The sequence below is a fragment of the Eleutherodactylus coqui genome, chromosome 6 (assembly GCF_035609145.1).
Source record: "Eleutherodactylus coqui strain aEleCoq1 chromosome 6, aEleCoq1.hap1, whole genome shotgun sequence".
In the NCBI taxonomy this organism is placed as follows: domain Eukaryota; kingdom Metazoa; phylum Chordata; class Amphibia; order Anura; family Eleutherodactylidae; genus Eleutherodactylus; species Eleutherodactylus coqui.
In genome coordinates, this window is record NC_089842.1 from 88,062,718 (window position 1) to 88,075,181 (window position 12,464).

Sequence of the window (12,464 nt, forward strand, 5' to 3'; positions counted from 1 at the left end):
GAACTTGTCTTCCATCTTGTGCCAAAAAGCCTTGACTTACTAGAGTATGTCTATAATGTGATTTTTCTGTCATCCGCCCTCCTGGCAGCTGCCCAATACAAGCTTCACATTACCCATCTCCTCATATAGAAGGCACTATACTGCTGGCACAGCATGACGCCCCTCTTATTAGCTTCCAAAGGTGAATATTAGGTCTGAAGCCCTAAATATTGGTGAACCATACACACAGGATGTCACCCCTCACACCAGCAGCCTGTACTACACACATATGTAATGTCACCCCTCACACCAGCAGCCTGTACTACACACATATGTAATGTCACCCCTCACAACGGCAGCCTAGGCTACACACAAGATGTCACCCCTCACACCAGCAGCCTGTACTACACACATATGTAATGTCACCCCTCACACCAGCAGCCTGTACTACACACATATGTAATGTCACCCCTCACAACGGCAGCCTAGGCTACACACGGGATGTCACCTCTCACACCAGCAGCCTGTACTACACACATATGTAATGTCACCCCTCACACCAGCAGCCTAGGCTACACACGGGATGTCACCTCTCACACCAGCAGCCTGTACTACACACATATGTAATGTCACCCCTCACACCAGCAGCCTAGGCTACACACGGGATGTCACCCCTCACACCAGCAGCCTGTACTACACACATATGTAATGTCACCCCTCACACCAGCAGCCTGTACTACACACATATGTAATGTCACCCCTCACAACGGCAGCCTAGGCTACACACGGGATGTCACCTCTCACACCAGCAGCCTGTACTACACACATATGTAATGTCACCCCTCACACCAGCAGCCTAGGCTACACACGGGATGTCACCCCTCACACCAGCAGCCTGTACTACACACATATGTAATGTCACCCCTCACACCAGCAGCATAGGCTACACACGGGATGTCACCCCTCACACCAGCAGCCTGTACTACACACATATGTAATGTCACCCCTCACACCAGCAGCATGGGCTACACACGGGATGTCACCCCTTATACCGGCACCATGTATAACAGACACACGGGATTGTCACCCCTCACATTGGCAGACTGTACTAGATACACATAGTTTCAGTCCCTTTCATAGTTGGAGCTTCCCTCTATGAAAATGAGATCCGTGACCCCGGACTGAAGCATAACATCAGCTGTGTTTACGTGGAGCAACTTCAGTGTGAAGGTGTACTAGAATGGGAAAAATGAGTGATCTGAGCAACTTCAAACAAAGCATGGTGATTGGTGCTAGACTAGCCGAGGCCACAGTGTCAAGAGTATACCAAGAATGACGAGGGGCCAAAGTGTGTATAATGTGGGGCCCCCAATGGTAACACAGGGCCCGGGTGTTGTAGCTAGTGTTGGTTGGGTTTGGTGGACAATGGGTTAAGGTTCATGGGCAAGTCAAAATTGGTGGCCGGGGAGCTGGTTTGAGCTTTGGGTGGGCCGGTGTAGCAAACGCGCTGTTTTGTGCATCAGTGCAGATTGGTTGGAGGCTAAGGCAGTGGGATTGTGCGGCCTTAAAAAGCTGGTGGAGTCAGTCTAGTCACCTGACCTCAGAGCAGCAGCGCCCTTCACTTAGGCCCAATGTCCACAGGCGGATTTGATTTGTGGTGCCGGCGCGGGAGATCCGCGAATCAAGCCGCCCATAGGGATGAATTTAGCATCCGCAAAACAGTTAAAAGCATGCGGATGTAATTTTTCCCCGGCACGTGGACCACACACACAGGAAGAAATCGCAGCATGCACCATTTTTCTGCGGATCCTGCAGGGGCGGCTTCCACTGAAGTCAATGGAAGCCGTCTGATCCGCGGCACAGCCATGGCTGTCACTGTAGACTTGCCGCGAATTCGTGGGTAAGCAGGAGATTTTTTTTTTAATGCACTGCGCATCCCCGGCACGTTGGCCAGACGCATCTGCCATGCTGAGGAAAGAAGAACCGGCCGGCACAGAGGAGACCTGTGCTAGATCAGGACAGGTAAGGAAACGTCTTTTTCTCTCTATGTCTGCGGGACTCAGCAGTGGAATCCGTGTGTGCAATAGACATGAGCGCTTCCCCCCTTGTTGTAGTATGTAATTAGTGGGGTCTAGTCACTGAAGCAGTTTGGTGGGCTTTTTCATCCCCTTCACCTCCCACTTCATGTAAGTAACCGCTTAATAAAATCCACAGCCTTTATCTTCCACGTGAACCGTGTCAGCGTCCTTTATTTTAGGGGTAAGAGGTATGGTTGGTACGCATGGCGCTCGTGTTACCATGGTGCGATTGAGGACAACCATCTAGTGTAAAGAATTGGCCAAAGGAGGTCCAACATGTTTCTAGTTGGGGGGCTCTAATAAAGCGGCCATTCAGTGTATAACATGTTATTTCTACACACACATAACACGCCAGCAGCTGGAACTACACATATACTATTTCACCTCTCACACCAGCAGATACTACATACATATACTATGTTAGCTGCATGTACTACACACATTATAACATGCCAACCCTCATGCCAGCATTACCCACATATATGTAAGCAGCCAGTACTATACATGTATAATGTGTTAGCTGTCTGCACTACACATATGTCACCCCTCACACCAGCAGCCATTACTACAAACACATAACTCAGCAGCCTCTACTACACATATATAACATGCCACTGCTCATACCAACAGACGGTACTACACACATAATACCTTAACCACTAGTACTAGGAACCATATAATATGTTAGCAACCTGTACTACATGTAACCCTTCACACGGGCAGCAGCCGGCACTACACATGTAACATGTCACCCCTCACACCAGCAGCAGCCGACACTACACATGTAACATGTCAGCCCTCACACCAGCCGGCAGTACGCATGTCACATGTCACCCCTCACACCAGCCAGCAGTACGCATGTAACATGTCACCCCTCACACCAGCCGGCAGTACGCATGTAACATGTCACCCCTCACACCAGCCGGCAGTACGCATGTAACATGTCACCCCTCACACCAGCCGGCAGTACGCATGTAACATGTCACCCCTCACACCAGCCAGCACTACGCATGTAACATGTCACCCCTCACATCAGCCAGCACTACGCATGTAACATGTCACCCCTCACACCAGCCAGCACTACGCATGTGACATGTCACCCCTCACATCAGCCAGCACTACGCATGTAACATGTTACCCCTCACACCAGCCAGCACTACACATGTAACATGTCACCCCTCACACCAGCCAGCACTACACATGTAACATGTCACCCCTCAAACCAGCAGGCACTACACATGTAACATGTCACCCCTCACTCCAGCAGGCACTACACATGTTAATGTCACCCCTCACTCCAGCAGGCACTACACATGTAACATGTCCCTCCTCACACCAGCCAGCACTACACATGTAACATGTCCCCCTCACACCAGTCGGCACTACACATGTAACATGTCACCCCCACACCAGCCGATACTACACATGTAACATGTCCCCCCTCACACCAACAGCAGCCAGTACTACACATGTAACATGTCCCCCCTCACACCAGCAGCAGCCGACACTAGACATGTAACATGTCACCCCTCACACCAGCCGGCACTACGCATGTAACATGTCACCCGTCACACCAGCCGGCACTACGCATGTAACATGTCACCCCTCACACCAGCAGGCACTACACATGTAACATGTCACCCCCACAGCAGTCGGCACTACACATGTAGCATGTCACCCCCACACCAACCGGCACTACACAAGTAACATGTCACCCCTGACACCAGTCGGCACTACACATATAACATGTCACCCTCACACCAGCTGATACTACACATGTAACATGCCCCCCCTCACACCAGCCAGTACTACACATGCAACATGTCACCCCTCACGCCAGCAGCAGCCGGCACTACACATGTAACATGTCCCCCTCACACCAGCCGATACTACACATGTAACATGTGACCCCCCTCACACCAGCTGGCACTGCACATGTAACATGTCCCCGTCACACCAGCCGATACTACCCATGTAACATGTCACCCCTCACACCAGCCTGCACTACACATGTAACATGTCACCGCTCACACCAGCCGGCACTACACATGTAACATATCACCCCTCACACCAACCGGCACAACACATGTAACATGTCCCCCTGACACCACCTGGCACTACACATGTAACATGTCACCCCTCACGCCAGCAGCAGCCGGCACTACACATGTAACATGTCCCCCTCACACCAGCCGGCACTACACATGTAACATGTCCCCCTCACACCACCTGGCATTACACATGTAACATGTCACCGCTCACGCCAGCAACAGCCGACACGACACATGTAACATGTCACCCCTCACACCAGCCGGCACTACACATGTAACATGTCCCCCTCACACCAGCCGGCACTACACATGTAACATGTCCCCCTCACACCAGCCGGCACTACACATGTAACATGTCCCCCTCACACCAGACGGCACTACACATGTAACATGTCCCCCTCACACCAGCCGGCACTACACATGTAACATGTACCCCTCACACCAGCCGGCACTACACATGTAACATGTCCCCCTCACACCAGCCGGCACTACACATGTAACATGTCCCCCTCACACCAGCCGGCACTACACATGTAACATGTCACCCCTCACACCAGCCGGCACTACACATGTAACATGTCCCCCTCACACCAGCCGGCACTACACATGTAACATGTCCCCCCTCACACCAGCCGGCACTACACATGTAACATGTCCCCCCTCACACCAGCCGGCACTACACATGTAACATGTCCCCCCTCACACCAGCCGGTACTACACATGTAACATGTCCCTCCTCACACCAGCCGGCACTACACATGTAACATGTCCCTCCTCACACCAGCCGGCACTACAGATGTAACATGTCCCCCCTCACACCAGCCGGCACTACACATGTAACATGTCCCCCCTCACACCAGCCGGCACTACACATGTAACATGTCCCCCCTCACACCAGCCGGCACTACACATGTAACACGTCCCCCTCACACCAGCCGGAACTACACATGTAACATGTGACCACCTCACACCAGCCGGCACTACACATGTAACACGTCCCCCCTCACACCAGCCGGCACTACACATGTAACACGTCCCCCCTCACACCAGCCGGCACTACACATGTAACACGTCCCCCCTCACACCAGCCGGCACTACACATGTAACACGTCCCCCCTCACACCAGCCGGCACTACACATGTAACACGTCCCCCCTCACACCAGCCGGCACTACACATGTAACACGTCCCCCTCACACCAGCCGGCACTACACATGTAACACGTCCCCCCTCACACCAGCCGGCACTACACATGTAACACTTCCCCCCTCACACCAGCCGGCACTACACATGTAACACGTCCCCCCTCACACCAGCCGGCACTACACATGTAACACGTCCCCCCTCACACCAGCCGGCACTACACATGTAACACGTCCCCCCTCACACCAGCCGGCACTACACATGTAACACGTCCCCCCTCACACCAGCCGGCACTACACATGTAACATGTCACCCCTCACATCAGCCAGCACTACACATGTAACATGTCACCCCTCACATCAGCCAGCACTACACATGTAACATGTCACCCCTCACACCAGCCAGCACTACACATGTAACATGTCCCCCTCACACCAGCCGATACTACACATGTAACATGTCCCCCTCACACCAGCCGATACTACACATGTAACATGTCCCCCTCACACCAGCCGGCACTACACATGTAACATATCCCCCTCACACCAGCCGGCACTACACATGTAACATGTCCCCCTCACACCAGCCGGCACTACACATGTAACATGTACCCCTCACACCAGCCGGCACTACACATGTAACATGTACCCCTCACACCAGCCGGCACTACACATGTAACATGTCCCCCTCACACCAGCCGGCACTACACATGTAACATGTCCCCCCTCACACCAGCCGGCACTACACATGTAACATGTCCCCCTCACACCAGCCGGCACTACACATGTAACATGTCACCCCTCACACCAGCCGGCACTACACATGTAACATGTCACCCCTCACATCAGCCGGCACTACACATGTAACATGTCACCCCTCACACCAGCCAGCACTACACATGTAACATGTCCCCCTCACACTAGCCGGCACTACACATGTAACATGTCACCCCTCACGCCAGCAGCAGCCGGCACTACACATGTAACATGTCCCCCTCACACCAGCCGATACTACACATGTAACATGTCCCCCTCACACCAGCCGGCACTACGCATGTAACATGTCACCCCTCACACCAGCCGGCACTACACATGTAACATGTCACCCCTCACATCAGCCGGCACTACACATGTAACATGTCACCCCTCACACCAGCCAGCACTACACATGTAACATGTCCCCCTCACACTAGCCGGCACTACACATGTAACATGTCACCCCTCACACCAGCCAGCACTACACATGTAACATGTCCCCCTCACACTAGCCGGCACTACACATGTAACATGTCACCCCTCACGCCAGCAGCAGCCGGCACTACACATGTAACATGTCCCCCTCACACCAGCCGATACTACACATGTAACATGTGACCCCCTCCCACCAGCTGGCACTGCACATGTAACATGTCTCCCTCACACCAGCCGGCACTACACATGTAACATGTACCCCTCACACCAGCCGGCACTACACATGTAACATGTCCCCCTCACACCAGCCGGCACTACACATGTAACATGTCCCCCTCACACCAGCCGGCACTACACATGTAACATGTCCCCCTCACACCAGCCGGCACTACACATGTAACATGTCCCCCTCACACCAGCCGGCACTACACATGTAACATGTCCCCCCTCACACCAGCCGGCACTACACATGTAACATGTCCCCCTCACACCAGCCGGCACTACACATGTAACATGTCCCCCTCACACCAGCCGGCACTACACATGTAACATGTCCCCCTCACACCAGCCGGCACTACACATGTAACATGTCCCCCCTCACACCAGCCGGCACTACACATGTAACATGTCCCCCTCACACCAGCCGGCACTACACATGTAACATGTCCCCCTCACACCAGCCGGCACTACACATACTCCCCCAGTTCTCCGTCACAGGACGTGTACGGCGCGTCGGTGAGGAGGGGGAATGTCTCCATGGCGACACTGAGTGCTGGCTGACGTCATGAGGGGGCGGCTCCCCACGGCGTGGGCGTCCCGCGGGTGTAATGTGAGCGGGGGGGAGGAGGAGGAGGAGAGCCCGGGGCCCGAGCGGGAGGAGGAGACGACGACTCACACCGGAGCCAGGCACCGAGCGGAGAGCAGCAGCAGTCAGTGGGACACAGCCATGAAGACCCCGGCCGCCGAGCCAGGTAACCGCAACAACAAGTCGTACAACTCCGGCAAGTGTGAGAGCCGGCCACATGGCGCCCTCACCGCACTTGTTGCTGCACAACTTTGTCCCGCAGTGATGTGTGGCTGACAGCGTGCTGACTGTGATTGTGCGCTCCTGGTGCAGCGGGTCAGACTTCGTGCACTTGTGTTGTGGCGGCGGCGCAGACCCCGGTGTGTAGTGCCGGTCATGCCGTGTGTCCGTGCGGCTGCGGTTACTGTGATGTAGTGTGACTGGTGTCCTGCGGCGGTGTTGTCAGTACTGCTGCACTCTAGTGATACTTTGTATAGGGGGTCAGCACTCCGTAGTTCCCCGACACTGGCTTGTATATCGTGTAGCTCCCCTTAGGGGGATAAGTTGCCCGTCTAGTACTGCAGCTCCAACCAGCTACGATTTTGCAATGTTAGTTTGCATTCACACGTGGCATTTTTTTGTCGCGGTTTCCAATTGTGGTTCCGCGCACATTTTTTTTTTTTCTTCTCGTTTAACCAGAGGTATTGTCAAGGATCCCCTTACGGGTGTGATCTGTTTCTAGCCTCCCTTCCCCAGGCGGATACATTGTATCCGAGCTCAACATTCCAAATGGAACTTTTTTTGTTTCCTACCAACAACGTGCTGTTAAGGTGGCCTGAGCAGCGGCAGTGCAGGGGTTAAATGTGCAACTGCGCTAAACTTTGTCCAGAAGCTGCTAATGGCAATTTACTTTCCATGAGCTAAGCCTGCTCCATGGATTAACCCCTGAGTGGCCTGTTCTGGGCGGTCTGTTCCAGCATCATTCTAGACTGGAATTACTGGATATTCTCACTTTTTGCCAGTATCTGGGCTTATTTCTTACTGCTTTGATCCTTGCACATTACTTCCTCGTCTCTGTGATGGCTGATCAAGGCGGCCCATGGGTAGTCTCCATGGAGTGCTTCTGTTGGGATAGCTACTTGTCACCTTACTTGGCCCCGATGGCAATTAGTTGTTTTTTTTTTTTGTTTTTTTTTAATCATGCCAGATATATTACTGACTGCTTTGAAAATGGCGCATTGATAAAGAGACGATACTGTAAATTCTTCTGGCGAAACGTGTAGAGAACTTCTTGCTGTAGTATAGATTGTTTTTGTCTTAGAAAACGGCCATTGAAGAGCAAGGGGACTTAAAAACCAAAACAACTTTTAACCTATTCCAATAAGGGCCTGTTCACACTCATATGGCCATACGTGAAACGTTAGGTTTTCATCCGTTTTTGGACAAAAACATAACATTTCATGGATCCATAGGCTGCATAGACACACTTTGCATACGTTTAGTTTGGCATATGTTTCTGTACGTTGTTACACTTTTCAGTTCAAAGTAATATTCTACTTTTCTGTCCCACACAAAAAAAAATTATGGGTCCTTTTTTTTTTTTTTTCTTTTTTTTTTTTTCATTTTGCAGGCAATGGAGAACGTGTGGCTGTATTCCTCCATACAATTAACATATACATTTTTGTGATCAAATGCCCAAAAGGAAGTTTTGTACTTTAAAACTTTAGTAAGGAAAAGTTGGCAGTGAAAAAGTGTAATATTTCATATAAAAAAGTGATCAAAACGTATACCGCATACGATGTACCAAGTGTAAACATTCTAAAGTGAGTGTATCTTATAGCTTTTTTTTAAATGTGCGTTTCTCGCGTTCGTGAAGTGCCAGTGTGAACAGACCCTTTCATCTAAATAATGTATGTGTGATTACACTAAATTCTGTAACTCATATATGCACTTGAATCACTCATTGGCCCATTATTTGGCCTCATCTAACCTTTTCTGCACTTTTTTATGAATACCATTCAGTTTGGACCCCAGCAAGACTATTTCCAGGTGTGTCTCTCCTTGGGACCCAAGCTGTCATTTCTGGTGTCTAATCTCCCTCCTTTTTCTTTTGTAATATTGTTTAGTATCCCCTTTCCTCTTTATTTGGCGCCACCTTAAACCCACCCCCCTCCATGGGTAGCCTGATTGTCTGTCTTTTGGAATTTGAAGCCTTCCCCCTCCTCTTCTTCACCCTCCTCTCTTCTCTTCCTAAACTCTATTCTGCTTCTGTTAAGACTTGTCACTAATTGAGGCTCCCAAACAGTTTGCATCTCTTTTTGGTTTGTTTAAACCTGCGCCAAGTCCTTATTACTAATACATCTATGTATGCGGGGGTCCTAGACTTTTAAGAGAGACTCTTTAAAATCTTGTTTTGCATCAATGATGGAGATTTAATCTTATGCAAAGTGTCTAAAATATCAGAACAAGGAACTAGAATGCAGTTACTATTCCAGCTGCATCCATAAAAATGCTACAATCGCTAATATTCAGCCCATTCGTTGCAGATTATTAATTACGTGTCTGATTTATTCATCTGATTGGCCAATGAATAGTATAAACTTTTTAAAATTTAGCAATAAACGAATACCATCCAATCCGTCTGTTGCCCTGCAAGCTGCCTGATCTCCTTGGCCAGTGCTGAAAGAGTTAAGACCTTGCGTTAACTTGCAGGCCCAGACAGATGGAAATTCCTTGTAAACTTTCCACTGTGTAAATGTATAAATGTGAGTGTGTGTGTGCTGTTCCTGCAGTCTGTGTCTTTAAAGCTGTCCTGGAATCGGAGTGATGTAATGTTGGTTTTTTGAAACAGAGATTGAATTCCAGCCTTTTAGCTTTTGGCTCAAGGGATTAGAGAGAGGGTGGTGTGGTTTGGGATGGGGAAGAGGGAGGGAGGGGAAGGGGGGGGTTGGTGCATTTAAAGAGATAGCATCACCAGAGCTGCTTCCAGGAACACTGGGCTAGAACTTGTGCTTTGGAGTTATGCTTAATTATTATTTTTCTCTCCAGCGCTTTCCTTCCTTGTCTGGAAAGTCACAAGGACCAACGTTGGTTAAAGAGTTGTCTTGTGTTATTGTGGGACACAATGTAGAAGGAGATGGGAGGGGGGGGGGGGGGGGGGTAGTGGTGCCTGTCAGACTGCATGAGACAAAAGGCAGTATAGAGTGAGGGCCTGTTTGTGTGCTTTAGATATGCAGATTGTATTGAAGGTGAAGAGGGCTTCACAATTGTAAATTCTCCCTTTTTTATGGTCCTTTTCTTATTAGCATCATCATCTCCCCTCCACCCCTTTTATAAACACAAAAAAGGTGTGCTTGTGATAACGCTGCTATTACTAGAAGGTCCAACCAACAATAGTATGCATACAAGCTATCACGCTATAAGCGTGCGCAGAGAACCCAAGGGTATGCAGTGTGATGTACAGCAGATCATCCGCCCTGTTTGTAGGGAGGTCCGCTTGTGCAGGGTAAGGGGAGTGATTGTGTAGAATACATAGCAGTCACAGTTCTGCAGGGAGGGCTCTTTAAATAACTTTTTTGAAATAAATCCCTCAAGTTACAAAGTGAAAGTTTATGACTGCAGGTGGAAGCCTCAGGCTGGGTTCACATGGGGCGGAAATCTTGCGGAATGTCCGCAGCGGGACCGCAAGGAAATTCCGTGTGACTTCCGCAGAAAAGAGGCAGATTCAAAACCTGCGTATTTGAAGCGGCTTGTCATTTCGTTGCAGGAAACCCTCCCCGAAGAGAGCCCGCAGCGGAAACGGCGATTCAATTGACTTGCCGCAGATTTGAATTCTGCGTGGCTTGGCCGCAACGTGTGGACAAGATTCTTGCAAATCCCATCCGTTTCGCTGCTTAGTCTCTGGCTTGAGATTGTAGGCGGAATTAAGCAGCCACGTATCGACCCTGTGCTCGGGTCTTTATCAAGCTTCTTGTGGCCCTGTGAGAGAAACATGTTTCATATGCATAATATGGAAAAAAAAAAAAAGTAAAAAAAAAAAGGCTATCTGGGACTGGACCTATACATGCAGTTTTTGTATTAGCGTGACCCCTGAAATGTATTGCGCTGAACAAAACTTTCTTACACACGTTCACACAGTTGATGTCCATATTGCATGGGAGTTTCTATTACGTTGCTCCCCAAAACCCTTTTAGGTAATGCCATGAGGGTATATTTACACTGGCTATTTTATCGCAGGACTTTTGCGCTTTGCGAGGTACACGACACTCCCGCAAAATAGAATTCATTATTTTAAAGGGGTCTATTTACATTTGCGAAATCTCTCGCAGCAGTGGTAGAAAAATTGCAGAATGTCCCGTTTTTGGGGGATTTCTGTTCTAGAATTGCCCATTATTTCCTATGCGGCACAGAAGGCTATGGGTTTTCTCTCAAATTCATTGCAATTGTTTTAACCTCACGTGTTTACAAACTCTAGATCAGTCCAAGTCTCTTTACTTGCCATGTAAATTCTTAGGATACATTCACATGGATGATGTTTACGCCTGATTTTCAGATGGCGGTACGCACGTGGGATTTTTTTTTTTACTTTAACAAATGGAGAGAAAATCCGCATCCTGCGTTGTCGTTGTCTGATCTTCGGACAAGAATAGCGCATCTAAATGTGTGGAGTCCCGCATACTGGGCAGCACAGTTGTGCCTGAGAATCTCTGGCACAACTTTTAAGACATCCGTGTGAAAATAGCCTTACTTGCATCTGTATGGGGTTTTTCCGCCTTAGGTAGTTTACATCTATTTGTGGAAAGGCTGGGTGAAACATTTCGCCATCGTAAGTCCCCAAGGTTATTACCCAGCTTTCCTGAAAAGCCAATAGGCTTTATAATCCACTCATATACAGGGAGTAGAGCTCATGTACACTGCGGTATTATATAGATATTACAGCTATGGACCCTTTCTGTACCCCTGTGCCTCAAATGTTCTGACTTGTAACTGGCTTTCATGTCTCTTATGACTCGGTGTGAAAAAAAATAAACCAGTGCTATTCCATTGCATGCCAGATTATGGAAGTACTCCTCTAGAATCCTTGCTTGCATGGGGCACTATATGGCGGTACATGGTGACTGATTCTGTAACACAGAATTACAGATACTGTGTGCTAAGACAAAGTAACTAGGACAACTTGACATTCAAGCCCTAGGAAAGTTAGGAGATAACCCCTGTGTAAGTTATAATAGGGGCTTATT

General features: G+C 49.5%; 1 protein-coding gene across 1 annotated transcript in view; it reads left to right on the forward strand.

Moving 5' to 3' along the window:
• The first annotated feature begins 7,295 nt into the window (after positions 1-7,295).
• ERF (ETS2 repressor factor) overlaps positions 7,296-12,464 on the forward strand; it is a 48,571-nt gene continuing 43,402 nt past the window's right edge. Inside the window, exon 1 of the mRNA XM_066607139.1 lies at positions 7,296-7,411. Coding sequence (XP_066463236.1) covers positions 7,387-7,411 — 25 coding nt within the window. The 5' untranslated portion in view covers positions 7,296-7,386. The remainder of the gene's footprint in view (positions 7,412-12,464) is intronic.